Below are 16141 nucleotides of genomic sequence, written 5' to 3' on the forward strand. Positions count from 1 at the left end.
ACACACAGAATCGTCTGAAGCAGAAAGACGCAAGTAGTGGCTTGGGGGCGACAGGTACCGGACTTTGATCTAGCGTGGATGGGATATGCTAGCCAGTGTAGTGGCAGTTGCAGTTGCAGCAGGCGCTAATGTGTGTTTGGGCGACTATGCGGGTCTTGGGGCGTACGAGTACAACGATGGTCAGGTGCAGCACAGGGAAGGTCAAGTCAACCGGGCAGGTGGGCAGGTTTGAGGGCTGTGTGCCTCGCACGGAGATATATTCGGTGGGCTCGGGATCTCCGTCGTGATGATCCAACAGAGCATGGCCACTCGGCCAGGTGCGCTGCTGGTGCGGTACCAGATGGATTTCTCAGGCGGTGAATGGGGGCCAGTGGCCAATCATGCCGCTGCTATTGTAAGCCGAGGGCTGGCGCCATGACCCTCTGTGAGCACGTCCACGGTCGCCTTCAACATGGGGCAGACAAGACGGTCAGCGGAGAGCGGTCCAGCCTCGTCACTATGTACTCACACATGCATGCAGCCGTTCGCATCAGGAGCCAACCACCGCTCGAGCACAAGTATATGCAGAGCGGCTGCCCAGGCATCAGGGGTCCCAGACTATCTGTTGTGGCGGGCAGCAACGGTCGCCTTCTTCATCAGTCTTGTTCGTCTCCACCCAAGCCTTGCCAAATGGACCAACTGTCAGCGGATCGGCTTCCGGCTCGCCTACGACTAGCGATAGATAACGCGACCTTCTCCACACGCCACCGAGGCATGCCAACCATCCAATCAAGCCAAAGCAATACCATGCATCTGCTCATGTAGCTATACCCTGCTTCCTCCTTGGACAGTGGATATACACAGACATATATATATATATATACATACATGCATGCATGCGACAACATTTCTCCGCCCCATATGCTGCGGACACCAAGCAAGCGAGCCCTCGCCAAGTACTATGACCTTGTTTGTTTCTCCTACACACTACTTATGCTACACCCCATCAATCCAAGCAGTGGCTTGCTCTCCTTCTCAACTTGAGATTCCAGAGTAGCCACTCGCCTATTCCAAGTCGAGACCTAGATCTCCTCCAACAACTCGTTATAAAAGCAGTAATTTCTCTCATTGTTCCCGCCAACCAACCAACCACACACAATCCCTGGTTTGGATGCAGGGAAAGCGCGCGACCAGGTTGCCGCCTAGGCTGAAAGGCCGCGCGGGCAATATCTTTGCGAGGACTCTTCGAGCGCCATCCTCTTCATCGTCAATGTCGAGTTTAGACCTGCTCGGCGCCCCAGCCGGCGCCGGCATCGGCATCACTAGGTACGGTCAGATATGCAACGAGAAGCGTTTTCAACAATCTTCAGCATACCGCATGTTTGCCGGGGGCTCAATCGAGGGAACGAACTCCAGAGCAGCATAAGCTACACCAATGAAGCCAACAATGGTACCGGGTATGATGCGGTACCAGCCGTCGCCTACGACAACGGAACCAATGAAGATGTAGAAGATGCCGCGGCCGAGGAACGAGAACATGAACGAGGCATATCGCGCCACTTGTTGGGGGATCTGGAACTCAAGGAGGGCAGTTCCTGCGGCCATGTCAGCAGTCGTCATCGCATAGCGGCAGGCACCAACTTACCAAGACCAAAGATTATTAGGTAGACACCGAGGATGATGTGGGAGCTGAAGTACTGTCAGCACGAGACAAGTGAACCCAGACCCTGTCAATGGCATCTTGGAGACCATTCGAGTGGAATGCACATAGGGCATACTCACAAATCGTTGAAGGGGAATAGCTTCGCGATACCGCCAAGGACTACGAAGACGGCAACGGCGAAATTCACCATGCGACTAGAGATGCATTAGTCATCATTTCAATAAGACAGAGGCTGGAGCTTCTGGCGCGAGATGGTGCACAGCTCTGCACAGCGCTGCATGGTCGTGTGCAGCTCGCAAAAGCTCCAGGTGTACTCACAAAATGTCGGAGAAATCCATGGCCGAGGATTGGCTGGCAAGATGAGGGAACCGCACGGTGACTAGCTTTGGCTGGAGCCCGGAGACGACAGCGACAGATGGAAGATGAGATGATCGAATGTGGCTCCGTTGGGCAGTGTGAGAGGAAAGGGACAAGAGGCTGGTGTTGCGCAACCCGGGCTTGCGACAAGACGTTGCGAGGCGAGGGTACGAAGCTGCCGCGCTAAACGTCATACCTGGTCGCCCTCCCCATTGGCTGCTGCGCCATCAAGGGGCTGCCTCTCCACCTTGGCCATGGATTCTTACGTACACTTGAAATGCGTCCCAGCAAGTCGTACACACTTCTGTTAATATTGCCAACAAGAGAACTTCCAGACTAAGTCGGCATACATGCACATATGCACTTCTACCAATAGCGCTGCCAAGACACCAACTGCCGACTCACTGCCATATGATCGTCCGCAACTTGAAAAGACTATAGTAAGCGACTCGTACGATCTAACAAATGTTAAGTACTCGTGTGAGTACATATGTACGAGCTGACACTGTTGATCTCCTACGGTCAACTCAAACTATCAGTGTGGTATGGTTCCGTAGCAGCGCGAATTCACATCGACTGCGCGTCCACCACTTCACAAAGTCACTATTGTATCTCGTGAACTTTATACTAGAATAAATACATGAACTTCATCCTTTGAAATACATGCTCCTTGGCGTCGTTGCCGCTCTTCGCCTACCGTCGTGGATCATGGTGCCGACTCTGGCATCCCGGTTCCACTTCCTAGCCTGTTCCTGCTTACCGCCACCGATCAATTTCCTCCCTCAGTCTAAACCACGTCGTTGTTTCTTACCGCCTGTATTGAGTTTCTCGTACAAACCCTGCACGGGCGCCATCCTTGCCACCGAAATACGGCGGTATGTAACCTCACAGCCATCTTGTTGTCACTTTGCCCACGACGTCATCACGCTACTAGTCCTTTCTGAGAGTTCTCCCCAGTTCCATCTCTACACCCTCACACCCGGCCTCTCGCCTCAATAGATAGGTCTTCTGCACTAAATCTTAGCACCTTGCTAAGTATATCCTGTGGCTGGGAAACACCTTCCATTTACCTTCGATCTGACGTTTAGTACTAATAGCATGTCCCTTTTCGGATGTCAGCCGGAGGTTTAGCGGGTGGGCCGGCCGCATCAACCAGAACTGGGACCGTCGTCCATCGTTTCCGTTTATCCTGAACTTCCGATCGTATTCACAGGCTTTTTGCGGGGGCCCTATGGAGAAACGCTCGGTAATATGCCATCACCCTCGTATTTTGTTCCCACATGGATGGTATTTACAAAGGTATATAAGGTCGAGCGAGCAGCTGCTGTGGCTCTCATCCACCACAACCAACTCACAACACTTTCGCTACAAAACAAAACCCCTTCACAACCGCCACACCCCAAATAGTCACCATGAAGTTCTCTACCTCCGCACTCTTCGCTTCCACCATGGCTCTCGCCAGTGCCTCACAAGTCTTTTCGATTGTTCCTTTGAGCGGTACCAGCCCTATCCATCTGGGCGCTGTCGGCACGTACGACAACGGACTTGCCATTGGTCCAAAGCAAAATGCTTCTTGCGGTGTTCCCGATGTCAACTACGCTAGCTTCTTCCTGAGCGACGAGCCCAACAATCTCTACCTCTACACCGACAACCCTCCTCGCCGGGCATTCGTCGACCTCTCCGAGTTCGGTAACAGCCGCATCCGTTTCTACAGCGGAGTCGCCCCAACCCCCGACGAGAACTTTGAGCTTGCTCAGTTCACCATCAAGGACGACGCCTTGTTCCTCGTCGACCACTCTCCCGAGGGAGTCCGCGCCCTCAATTTCCAGGGCTGCCCCCTCCGCAACGGCGAAGGCTACAGCGTCAACGTCAACAACCCCGAGTTCCCTGCCAGCCCCTCATGCATTGAATTCACCGCAAGGGTCTCCTACACAGACAAGCCCATCAAGTGCCTCTACAACGATATCCGTTTGTAAATACGGGATACGCAACGCATATCGGAACAATGATTAATTACGATGAGAAACGGAGGAACACACCTTAACTACTATTAGATGAAAATGTTAGTGTAATGTCAAGTCAATGAATCAAAGTGCTCGTGCACATGTTTTGTAAAAACATATACTCTCACTGTGCTGTGATTCCAACTTGATGCAACAACAAATGCTCAAACCGTTCCCTCCATCCAATAAACCTTCCATATCAAGCCACACCCGCAGTAGAGTTAAGCAGCCCGCCTAACCTTACCCATCCCTAGTCTTACGTTTGCAATGCCTCGCCGTAGGGCTGAACTCAAAATCTCCCACTCCCTCCCCCTGCTTTCCCTGTTTTATCGATAACACTCGCCAAGCATCTCACTGCATATGTGTATGTGCCATGAATCATTTTGGCTCTGTACAGGAAAGGCAAAAAAGCTTGACATGTTTTCGTCCGTATTTCCAATGTGTTGATTTGGAAAGTTAGTTTTGGGGTGTGTGGTTTTGGGGGGGGGGGGGAGGGGATTGCGCCGAGGGAGTGAGGTTTGGTGATGGGGAGCGAAGTGGACGTGTTGGCCTACTAGGGTTGTGGGTGATGTGGGTTAGTGCTGGATTTGGTAGTGTTTGCGGGTGCGGGATTTTGCGGTGGGGCCGAGAGTGATGCCGGTGGGAGTGAAGTGGGTGGGTTGGGGTTTGTTCTGGTATTGGTGGGACTCGTGGATATATTTGAAGAGCAAGGTAGCGGTGTGTATTAAAAATTTGTGGTGGCAGTTTTCAATTCCTGTATTCATCTTTTGACTAATATCTATTTTATATAATACCAAGCTTCAATCCGTTTTGACCTTAGCCTTGGTTCCCTCCCTTGCAGTCGCCTGGGTCATGATCAACACTGATGCAACAGATGCGATCGACCCAAAGAAAGCGACCATGGAGCTCCAGCCAGGGTTGAGCAATGGGTAAATGATAACAGCAACGATTGCAAAAGCAAGACCGAGGGCAAAGAATACCCACATTAGACCGTATGCTGGCGAGAACCACGACTTCTTGAACAATGGTACAACCATGATGACGTTGCCCATCACTGCCATGATACTGCTTTGAATCAGATACCAGAAATCTGCATCTCCGATACTTCCGACCGCGCTGTCTTGCATTGACAGCGCGAAGGCTTTGTATCCGGGGATTATAGCGACGATGATGAAGAGTAGAATCAGGGCGATGAGTGTTGCGGTTTCCTGCACCAATGTGTTAGCCTCTTTTATGATGTAAGAAAACTAAGAGATAAATCTTACCACTTGATGTCCTATTTGTTCATCTTGAGACGAAAGCGTGGTCTCTTCGACAGCAATCAAAGGCTGGCGTAGCGGCTGCTCCAGGAAGGAGACCAATGAATAATGAGTGCCATCAGGATTCGACGATGCACTATCCCAAAGGCTATCCAAGACCTTTATTCTAGCATCAATTCCATCAATAATTGGCATTATGTCTTCTGCATCATCGCCCTGCAAAGCGACCATCTCATCCATAAGGCGCCGCCGTCCATCGAGAAGTTCCAGTTTTGTGCTGTGCAAAACACGCAACACGACGTCTCCGCTCAGAGCACTCGAGTTCGCCTTCCATCCCAAGAAGATGTCGGCCATGAATTCCCAGTAAGGGATCTCGAGTCCGTCTTGTAGATAGTGCAAAGTTTCTTCGTCGCGCCGCTGTGTGACTGTGAATCTTGGACGCCGTTGCTCAGCATCACCTGATGTGATTGCGCTCTGCTCGCAAAAGTGGCCGAGATCGCCAATGTCAGCAGAGTCAGGGTCGTCTTGCTTGTTCTGCATCCTAGCGATTGTCTTGCGGGCATCTTGCAGCAGCTGTTGCGCTTGGTGCTTGCCAAACGAAAGCACCGCGACTTGAAAGTATTCCGCGAAGCCTCGATCGAGAAATTTGGTGACGCTAGCAATCTGAAGAAGTCTCAGTTTGATCTTTCGATTTCTCACGGTCTTGTATGGAGCGTAGCATCTGTCCTGTAACTGCTTGGGCACCTATATTTTGTTAGCTAGTATATCTCCGTCAATGATGCTGCTGCTGCCTAGTGTTGTCCTTACACTTCTTCCAGCTTGGACTTGAGCTCTTCTGGCGAGAATCTCAAGAGTGGATGTGTCTAGAGGTTGACTTCCTTGTACAAGGCTACCGAATATCGATTGGTTGTCTGGGTAGTGGAAGGTAATGCCATGGACATCACCATTAATGACGCCGGCTTGAAACCCAACGTTGTTATCGCCAAAATCAACTTGTGAAACTATGTTTTGATTAGGGTCCTTAGGACTTGCATGCGTTGCTCCGGTTTGTACACCATCGTTGTTGGCCGGGGTCTCTATAGGCCTTCCAGAAGCAGTATTACGCCCAACAGGAGGAATCAGAGTACTACTCAGATCTACCCCGATTACATGTATTTCTGAATTCTCCGTTGTATTGGTCGCGCTTCCAGTCATACTCATGGTCGGTTCCGAAGGTTCGAAACGAACTACGTCGCTAGGTATTTAGAGGGGGTGTTTGGGGGCGGAAAAGCTATCTTTCCATATTTATGAACAAAACAATAATAATGAAGGCCGAAGGAAAAGAGCTCCTGTGGGATAAGAACTCAACGAAAACTCGAGGACATCTTGGTCTAAACATACATTATTGCTTCGCCTCTTGGCAATCCAATTTGTGGCTGTTAAGACATGTACTCAGCCCCAAGTGGCTGCAGTACTGCGCCTCAATGACGCAGGACATCACTGGATCATATGTGCTGTCATCAATAAACCAGAGTAGAAGGGGAGAGACCAGCATGGCCCAGTAGGCCACAGGTGATAAGAAGCTTGATGTATGTACATACGTATCAAAGGAGACAGCCAGACAAGTGAAATGTGGAGCAGCAGATGGTCACGTGAGATCACGTTCCAAACACGACCCTGTCTTGCCGAATATAACAAACTAACATCGCGTCAGTTCATTTTCTGTGAACAAATGCGATCAAGCCACGTACATACATATGCTTCGCATAACAGTGGCTGCCGCCCTACTGACGTAGGCCACACTTGATCGCGTGTATCAGCCTCGAGGCAGTCTCTTGCGGCCACCAATCAGACGCTTCGTTGATCCACTCCAGCTACGCCATGTATGTAACTACATATATAAATCTTGTCGCTCCCTCCTTTTCTTCCTCAACTCTGTGAAATCTTCCTTTTACAACCGTCCGAACCCTATATTGAACTTGACGTACATCGCGGACCAGCAGGCGGCTCTGCCGCAGCAACCCCGCATCCGCTAGGTATCCGTTGGGTGAACCCAACTTTCTCGTGAAGAAGCGCCTTGTTTAAGCGGCCTTACATAGGCCGCTTAAACAATCTCCAGCTACCACTAGTATGCAATGTCGAGGAAATGGCTGGATGGCGCTAGTGCTAACTATTACCTAGTGATCATCGCATAGAGCAAGATCCAGATCTGTTCTTGGCCTCAGAAGCTTTCCAATTCAGTCCTGATGAACCATTATACGATTCGGTCTCGCTGGTGGACGGTCAGATACTTGATTATTCAGAGCACAATAATGAGTGTTCACAAAGTGACGCGTTGGAGCGGACAAACTACTTGGGCAATGCAATATACGGCGGTTACAAGAGTGTTAATACTACGCAACCTCTTGGTACCCTGGACGAGAGTGTTCATCAAAGAACCTCAGGCTCCAGGTATTCAAACACGTCGGGTTGCATTGATCCCAGTTTGTTAACTCAACATGTACACGAACCTTGTTATTACTCTCGGTCATGGCTCGATCAATCCACCAAACAGACCTTAGCCGAAAACTCGCAATCGCAACTATATCCAAACCCTACTCCATCTAACGTACAACAACCACTTCTCACGCCGGCTACAAACAAAAAAGCGCCAGACATCCCCAAAGACACGAGCATTGAAGCTTACCCAAGCCCGTCCTCATTACCGTCTCTCGGCCAACTCACCCCTCAAATAGCAAGCCCACCGGATACAACTCAGATCGGGTTGAACATACCAGACGGCAAAGTGGCTATCGAGCCTGCAGGGATGAGCTTTGTGTGTAAGACCTGTACCAAGTCTTTTCTGAGTAGGCTCCGCTACGACCAACATGTCAATCGGCACAGCTGCAAGGCACCTTCCAGATGCGAACAATGCGGACAGCCAATAAAGCATCCAAAGGACCTCAGACGTCACCTAGGATCCAACAACGCATTGCCTTCGTGTCCTGCACTCAAGAGCGTCTCCCCCCGGGCGAGTAACTTCATGTGCATTTGCAACTCCAAGACTTATACTCGAAAAGACTCTCTCGTACGCCACTTACGAACGTCTAAGACAGGGAATCATCGTTGTAGGACCTGCGGCAAGAACCCTTGTGCTTGCTCGTAAGACAACACGTATCGTGAGCATTTTGAATTCTAATATTTGCAACTGCGAGTTGAAGCGAATCTGTATTATGGTATTACGGATCGCACTCCACACCCTCGGTGGAGTTCCGATTCTAAATCAAGACACTTCTGTCCATCGAACAGATCAAGGACATGTCAGCATGATCATGGCTTATAAAACCCTCTATTGATAGAGGTGCGCAAAGGTATCCTGGGGTATTGAAGACCACGGAAGGGCCTCTTCTCAAAGAACATCAAGACTTGTTTGTTTCACGACGCACGTTGCTACTTATGTGGGAGCTTATTCTACTAGCTACCATCAATTACGATGGCATTGATGTGGGCACGGAGTCGTTACCGTTCCCATCCGAGAGAAGAGGTAAAAGAGACAACCTGAAGTGGGGGATATCGGAGCGTTTATGAATGTTTCCTTTTGCTTTTCCTGGTTTCATTTGCCTACATCCATTTTGCTTTGGTTCCTTTGGGGTTATTTTTTCTAGGTTTGGTTCCTCTGGGTTGGCATGTGTGGGCTATCTCCCTCCGAATTCGCCTCTTTGGCATTTTCACTCTGCCTTTTGTTCCTTTTGCTTTTTCTGGTTCATTTTTGTTTTATTTTCCTGGCTATTTTCATCGTCTTTCAGTTCAGGCACCGAGGGTCGAAGCTGTCGACTCGTGTGTATGCTCTGTCCGTTCTTTGGCAGATATTTGAGCAAACGGATCGGACCTTCCTTTTCGTAGCCGCCGCCAAGGAGTCAGTTGATTGCATATATTTTGCGCCTGACAGAGATGGCGCGGTTAGGAAATTTCCATCCATTGAGAACGTCATAGAGGTTCGAGCGAGGTACTCTTACGAAAGAGAAGCATCGGCAAAGTTTGGTAGATTGAGGAGGGGCCTGGAGGTATTCGAACACGAGTCTAGCAGCTGCAGTATGCTTTCAAAGCAGAAGACCAGCCGGCCTACAATAGCCCGGAAGGTAGATACACTGTAAAAGGAAGCGCAGTGGCGCTCGAGAAGAATATCAGGAGGCCGTACCAATGTCAAAATCAAGCAGCCGTGGTACGCTTGCTAAACGGAGAAGCCGCGGGCAATAACTCGAGCGAGGGACTCCGGGGAAAGAGAAGCCGCGGACTTATCTTAGTTTCAAAATACTATTGATTTATGATTTTATAAGTTTTTTGATGCATGATGAAACTTGGTCATGCTGTGAAGATCAGAGCCAGAACAGGCATGTTCAAATTCGGCTGACATCTAAAGAATTGAAGCATTACTCATGAAGAAACATACACGCCGTCGCTATAGCCGATCTGTGTTCCTTCTCCAAAAGCTTTTCCTCCCTTTGCAACTTCCGTTTCACTCTCTGTCTCTCTGCCTTCTTCACCCGCACCTTTTCAATCCTTTCCAACTCCTTCTCGAGTGCGGATTGACCCTTATCCATCTGCACCGGTCGATACTTTGGATTAGCATCTGGCCATCCTTCTCCAGCCATCGCTGCAAAACTAGGTCTGCTACGGAAATAGTGACGCTGTAGAGCCACATGCTCATTGCACTTGTCTTGATTGACAAGAACAGGAAACTCTTCTTTCGTGTTGCGTAGTTTGAACACATCAGGCTTCTTTGCTATCTTCATAATGAATATGTGCCTGCCGTTGTGCCAGAAAATGTCCAGACAGTTTCCACTTTGTCGCATGCGGTTCTTCGAGCGACTGGCGTAGACGGCGCAATTCCCGTGGTATTCGTCAAGGAATACGTGTGCCTCTAGTGATGTCCCGATTTCTCCTGATGAAAGAGTGATGGGAGGTTTGTTTAGCGAGTAAACATCTGCAAAGCTTTCGTTCCGGACAAAACCAGTGATATGCCAATGGCTGTGTAGTATAGAGCCGGTTGACAAGAATCGATCGAGTTGTCCAGTTCCGTTGGTTAGGATTTTGTCTTTCCATGTGAACCGTATGAATGTACCGGCTGGCTCCTTGTTCATGTCCTCAACAATCTCCGGTTTAGATTCCCAGGTTTTGACGTTCTGAGCTGCTGTTGTATGGTGTTTTCCGTGCGGAGCAATATGCGTATCCTCAAACTCACGGGCATAGGGATCATGACATCTTGCCCGCCTCGGCACTGAATCAATCTCTTGACGTCGTAGCACATAACCTGGGCATGAAGACTTTTCTCTTGTCTGGGAACGTAGGAATGTAGCTGGTAGCCATGGTGGGGGCTGTGCAAAACGATACACAATCCCGTTCGAGCTTCGTCTTCTTCCATTGAGATGAGTCTGTTTCGGTACTGTACTTTTCAAACATGGCTTCCAGGATTTGCTCTTTCCGGCTGCGCGTCTCCAGTTCTTGAGTGATGCTCGGCCGTGAGCCGTACGCCACTCCACTTTAGTCTCGATTTGAAGCGAAGACAAGGGATTTGGCTCGAGGTTATCAACGATCTCCAGTGTAGTATCATCTCTTGTCAGGACCTTGGTAAATCTGAAAGGCTCCTTTTGCACTTTGTTTCTGTGATGTGGCTTGCAGCACGGTCGTTTCTCCTGCGGCGCCTGTTGTTGCCTTTTATAGCTTTCCGGATTTGGCTCTTGCAATTTCTTCCAAATCTTGTATTCAACTGAACCGGAGATAGTACCAAAATCAGAGAAAAACTTAGTATTACCTGTCGGATAAGAGAACAAAACGTCGCGTATTTGACCATCAGAAAAAACCGTGCCAAGTCGCACGAAATAGGAAGGATCCACGTCTTCCCTCAAAATGGACTTGATAGTAGTAATGATTGGTCCCATGATTTTGCGGTTGGAGTGTGCCAGCAAGAGGCATATATCGAGGAGACCCTTCAAAGTGGTCTCCAGCTCCAGTATTGGCAATAGACTTAGCAAGGGTTGATCTTCCAACGCTACATCCAGTAGAATTGACCCTTCATCTACTCTAAAGTAACTCTTGGTGGATACATTACCCGTCGACTCCCTTTGTTTCCATGATCTCGACCCCGAACGCTCTCTTATCTGGGCATCGGATCGAGGCGCGGAGAAGCTTCTCTGCGAATGAGAGGTGTGCGGCTGTGTTGCAAACGACATAGGTAATATAGTGAGGTTTATAGCTTCTGGTATCTCATTGATAGTGGTTTGTAGGTCACAAAGCAAGTATCAAGAAGCTCCTCTCCGGTTGAAACGTGATGGAGAGATTTGAACAAGGCTGAAAGTGGTCAGCTCAATCCAGCGGCCTGACTTCTCATCCAATTGCTATGTGCTACCTATATCGGTTAGACCAGAACAATGAAGCTAGATCGGCCATAGTAAATGCCAAAATATCCTCTTTCGTATCTCTTCCGAGCGTGTGGCAGGATGTAATGGGCTTATTAAAGTGGGTCCTTGCCGTAATTCTATTGGCTGATATTTGCGGCCACCAACCAGCATGCCCGACCTATGTACCTATGGTCTCTCATGCAAAATCACAACGCCCATCCACCTGGGCCTAGTGCTGGAAAATGGAATCTAAGATTGCGGCCACCAGTCATAGTTTGAGAATGCCGTTAATATACCCCCTAACTCCAGAAGTGGGTACTTTCATTCGCTCTATGGCCGTTATCTCACTACAGAAGTGATGCGGCCTCCAATCAAGATTTCGTGTATTGCGGCCCTCAACAGTGTCCAATGCTCATCTGAACGAAGGCCGCGGCCGCGAATCAAACTCGCCATGAGCGTAGTTTGCGGCCCTCAACATCACCCACAGGATATGGAGATGAGAAACTATATAGATGGGATAAAACGTACGAAGTTAGTCCAAGCAGGAAACATACTATCAAGTTACATTATACATTTGAAGCCCATATTCAAAACTTTGATCAATCTACCTCTCACTCACAATCTATTCCCTCATTATGCAAGACAGCCAAACCAAACGCATATATGCTCAAGCGAGTTCATCCAATCTGAAACCGGATGCCCAAACTAGTAGCGACTCCCATAGAACAAACGGCGGGAATACGAATTCTAGTGAGCAAGTCGCGCCGGTTCGTACATGCCTCAAAGACATTGATGCAACCATAACTGACATGAAAACAGCAGAGTACCCATGAATCAAAAGAAACAAATGTAAAAGAAGGAAAGACAGCATGGCACATGGAGCGGTGGCTGAACGAGACGACCAAGGAGTCAACATGGAGTGTGCACGGACGCTTCTGAGTTTTATATAGATGCGTGGAAAACGGTCTACGCGTTACTGGTCGGATAACTGCGGGTAAGAGAGACGTAGGAGACGTAGGGAGTTAAATAGCTGCAAGACCAGTTAGAAAATATGACTTGTCGTGATATCTGCTACGATACATGAACCTTACATGTCTTCACCTCAATATAAATTGTCTATGACATACTTCCCGCCTATTGGAGGAAAATCCATACACCAATCCAAGTTCAACCTGTATTTCTCAACTCACTACATCCTTTCCATGTATCACCTACAAGACTCGTAAATTTACATGTACATACCCGAAACGCCATTTCGCACGATACTAAAACGTCAAGACCTTCTTCAACCACTAGCCGTAGCAGCAAACCCACTTCATCGTGCTCACAAGCAACCTCCCTCTCTTACCCCTTACATCCTCTACCCCCAAAACTCCAGTTCACAAAACGTCAGTCCCAAACAACCCCCCCACCACACCCATTCCCACCTATCACACCTACACGACGCACCCACCCAAACCCCTCAACGAGATATAGATATCAACCTTCGCCCCATCTATCCATCAACTCTCCTCCATCCTCCACTCCACCCCAATCCCCCACTAATTCCCCACTCTAACCTCCAGCGCCAAGCCCCCCCCTCCACAGTACACAAAACACACAAATTTCCTATCCCGGCATCCATCGAAACCAGTCCATCGTCGATTGCTCACCCACCTTCCCCGCGGCGCTTTCTCCTGCCAAGAAAAGTGCAAAAAAACCCCCCCCTTCCCCGCTTAATACAATGTATGTAACGTTGCTGGGGGCGTTTTTTTTCTTTCGATCTTCTCGCTAATCGAGCGATTGGGGTGGCGGTTATGTCATTTTTGGCGCATGGTGACGGTGCGTGGGGTTGGTGGAGTATTATGTACTTAGCGATGGATTGTGCAAGGGGAAATATGTAGTGGGAATTAACTATGCCTATGGCTGCGATGGAAGTGGGAGATGCAAGGGACGTGGGTTGGACATTAGCGGGTGTATAGCTTGTGAAGAGATTGGGGAGAAGGTTTGCGATTGGCTAGGGGGATGGTGAGGCTGTTGGAGGTGCGGCTGAGGTGGTAGTTTGGGGTCTAGGTACGGGTACGGTAAACGAACTTGCTTATTTTGCTTTTCCGAGATGCAAGTAGCAAGGCTTGTAGTATTGTGTTAAATCCATTCAAGACCATGCGTGTGAAATTCAAAAAAAAAAAAGACAGCATGTTTGCTGTTTTCATCTACAACGTTCATCTTTTTCTCTCTTCTTGCTGAGTGGGCTAATCGTTCCACATCAAGTCGCTTGTTTCGGTTCCATCGACGCGGATCCAGATGCTCACACATCTTAGTCCGCAACCCGAAAAATAAACTAGTTCACTTGGAGCCCCCGAACCCCTTGCAGGCAGCGCGAATGCAAAGCTGACATCAAGGGGGGAAGGGGGCGGTCCCAAACTATGAGTATAGAGTACAGTAAGTACATGTACATATGCAAGATTACCCGCGGAACCGCCGATCTTCGTGCATAAGTGGCCAACTTCGTTCCCGAATTTTTCTCTCAACTTCTCTTCCCCGATTCCGCGCAGCGTGTCGTACCATGTACGTTCGTCTTAAATTTTTCTTTCAATGTTTTCTGCACTTTCTGTCTAGTAAGAATATGATTTGATAATGAGGTTTATGCGCCAAGCGCGCGTGTCATCGCCTTGTAGTACACATAATTTTCTTTTCTTTTGCATGCTTCCGCGGTATGTAAAAGCTCGTGTTCGTATTGCAGATTTTTTTAATATATCTCACGTTGCACATGTGTATGTGTACAACAGCGCAACGTGACTCTATGGAGCGGGTTGCATGTGAAGGTGGCGGGTTCGGAGGCCTTGCAGCATAGAGTGAAACTGGACGGGTAGTAGATGTTATAGTCCGGCTTGGACAATAGGTGTGTAGTTTCAAATGTAAGCAAGGATCAAGCCCGTACTGAAACTTACAAATGGAAAGAAAAAATATGTTCCTAGATTAGAGATGTAGTCCATGGAGACAGGCATGATGTTTGGAGTGTGCGGAAGGTTCCGTTGTCAGACGGAATGTTAGATGCGGAGGGGCCGCCCGACATGTGTAATTACTTAGCGACATGCTACTATATGTGACATGGCCCGGCGACTGGTCCGCTTTAAATGCATTTGACGAGAAGAGCCGAGTATAATCGGAATGAAGAAAGAAAGGGGGGAGATAGCTTGGCTTGTAGAGTCTGGAACAGGGTTTGGCTGACGAGATTATGGTAAGTAGTTGCAGTAGTACTAGACTAGACTTCTAGACACGGACGAGTTAAAGGCTACGTATGATTGGCTGCTAGCTATTAGAGGCTTGAAGCACGTGAAGCCTCGCTCGAATATTGACATCACGTGACCCTGAATATCCTTGACGAATTCCATGTGTCTTGAGGAGTAATTTGATATGCCGGCTATCTGCTCAACTACACCAACCAGGGAGAATCCTTCTCGTCTTGCATTCCCGTGCCATAAACATCCATACTCGGAAGAATTAATACGCATGTTATACATATGGGTCTTTGGCAAACCCGATGCCCGTGAGGCTGGGCACATAGGAATAAGGAAGGAGGGCGGTCGCCATTCGGATTGGAGACTTCCTCTATCGTCAACAATCTGGATTTCCACGTGCCAATCCATCGGTTTAAATATCGGTGAGGAAAAAAGAGGGTGCAGCGTGCTCAGTCCAGGCACCACACGTGCATGAGGCGGGATGGGGGACAGGCTGCTGGGATATGGAAGATAAGGGCCAATGCAGGGATGGGCAAAGAGGAAATAAGGAGGCAAAAGGCGTCCACTGGAGTAGATATGTGACCCACCAAAGAAACGTGCATACATGCAGCAGCGGCAGCCGGGAGGCTTGCTGTCAAGGCTGTAAGAGTAGTGCTCTAGTCACTTACTTTTTAGAGTACTCTCCACACATACTTACATGTGTAAGCGGGTGGACGCAAAATGCAAGCCAAGCATGCACGAGGTATACACATCTTGCCAACCGAAGCATCCCGCGTCCTCTATCGGCTGTGGAAGCGAGCAGGAGTAGGATTTTCACCTCTAGTATTGCACATGGCCGGAATAGGCTAATCTACAAGCACTGCATGTGTAGTTGGTAGACGGCCGGATTGTCGGGACTGGTGGCTTGATTGCAATTGGATGTAGCTAATGGAATTTGGTAAGCATAAAAAGTAACAAAAAAATAAGAACAAATAAATTCCCATCAGAACATGTGGTGTATACAAAAGACACTCGGATGCGTGGATGGTTACTCCTGGTTGTGCAAGCGTGTAGTTATCTGCATTGACAAACTGCGCACGTGTTACCGGACGGCAAGAACGGCGCATCGGGCTCGCCCCGGCAAACTCGCGTCTGCGTCTTCCCCCCATTCTTATCCCCATGGCTTAACGTTTGAAACCCGGATCAGCGACAAGTGGTAGTTAGGGTAGGCGGAGAAAAAGTGTCCAAAGGCGGGTAGTAGTCCATAGGCGCTATGCCACTTGACAGTGTCTTGTCAATCTCAGCTGCCATTCTCCTGATCAAC

The 16141-nt window shown here is 49.0% G+C and overlaps 7 protein-coding genes across 7 annotated transcripts; 4 read left to right on the top strand and 3 right to left on the bottom strand.

The window, feature by feature from the left end:
• Positions 1 to 1258: 1258 nt before the first annotated feature.
• On the bottom strand, positions 1259 to 1980 carry COCSADRAFT_77609 (uncharacterized protein; the record flags this gene model as incomplete). The annotated part of the gene is made up of 5 exons (XM_007697004.1): positions 1259 to 1301; positions 1355 to 1574; positions 1625 to 1668; positions 1762 to 1836; positions 1961 to 1980. 5 exons carry the CDS (start codon positions 1978 to 1980, stop codon positions 1259 to 1261), a joined length of 402 nt encoding a protein of 133 aa, XP_007695194.1.
• Positions 1981 to 3447: 1467 nt separating this feature from the next.
• Positions 3448 to 3975, top strand: COCSADRAFT_78219 (uncharacterized protein; the record flags this gene model as incomplete). The annotated part of the gene is made up of 1 exon (XM_007697005.1): positions 3448 to 3975. One exon carries the CDS (start codon positions 3448 to 3450, stop codon positions 3973 to 3975), a length of 528 nt encoding a protein of 175 aa, XP_007695195.1.
• A 763-nt stretch (positions 3976 to 4738) lies between these two features.
• Positions 4739 to 6590, bottom strand: COCSADRAFT_132540 (uncharacterized protein). Its single transcript, XM_007697006.1, has 3 exons — positions 6069 to 6590; positions 5268 to 6005; positions 4739 to 5210 (listed from the first exon to the last, which is right to left on the bottom strand). Exons 1-3 carry the CDS (start codon positions 6459 to 6461, stop codon positions 4803 to 4805), a joined length of 1539 nt encoding a protein of 512 aa, XP_007695196.1. The 5' UTR covers positions 6462 to 6590; the 3' UTR covers positions 4739 to 4802.
• A 785-nt stretch (positions 6591 to 7375) lies between these two features.
• On the top strand, positions 7376 to 8549 carry COCSADRAFT_22208 (uncharacterized protein; the record flags this gene model as incomplete). Its single annotated transcript, XM_007695904.1, has 4 exons — positions 7376 to 7403; positions 7436 to 8307; positions 8336 to 8398; positions 8529 to 8549. The coding sequence occupies 4 exons, from the start codon at positions 7376 to 7378 to the stop codon at positions 8547 to 8549; spliced, it is 984 nt and encodes a 327-aa protein (XP_007694094.1).
• A 96-nt stretch (positions 8550 to 8645) lies between these two features.
• COCSADRAFT_216490 (uncharacterized protein) lies at positions 8646 to 9401 on the top strand. The gene has a single exon (XM_007697007.1). It carries the CDS (start codon positions 8906 to 8908, stop codon positions 9371 to 9373), a length of 468 nt encoding a protein of 155 aa, XP_007695197.1. The 5' UTR covers positions 8646 to 8905; the 3' UTR covers positions 9374 to 9401.
• A 248-nt stretch (positions 9402 to 9649) lies between these two features.
• On the bottom strand, positions 9650 to 11510 carry COCSADRAFT_342188 (uncharacterized protein; the record flags this gene model as incomplete). The annotated part of the gene is made up of 1 exon (XM_007697008.1): positions 9650 to 11510. Exon 1 carries the CDS (start codon positions 11447 to 11449, stop codon positions 9650 to 9652), a length of 1800 nt encoding a protein of 599 aa, XP_007695198.1. The 5' UTR covers positions 11450 to 11510.
• A 1144-nt stretch (positions 11511 to 12654) lies between these two features.
• COCSADRAFT_216500 (uncharacterized protein) lies at positions 12655 to 13433 on the top strand. Its single transcript, XM_007697009.1, has one exon. The coding sequence runs from the start codon at positions 12850 to 12852 to the stop codon at positions 13348 to 13350; it is 501 nt and encodes a 166-aa protein (XP_007695199.1). The 5' UTR covers positions 12655 to 12849; the 3' UTR covers positions 13351 to 13433.
• Positions 13434 to 16141: the final 2708 nt, after the last annotated feature.

Source organism: Bipolaris sorokiniana (assembly GCF_000338995.1).
Source record: "Bipolaris sorokiniana ND90Pr unplaced genomic scaffold COCSAscaffold_1, whole genome shotgun sequence".
NCBI lineage: Eukaryota > Fungi > Ascomycota > Dothideomycetes > Pleosporales > Pleosporaceae > Bipolaris > Bipolaris sorokiniana.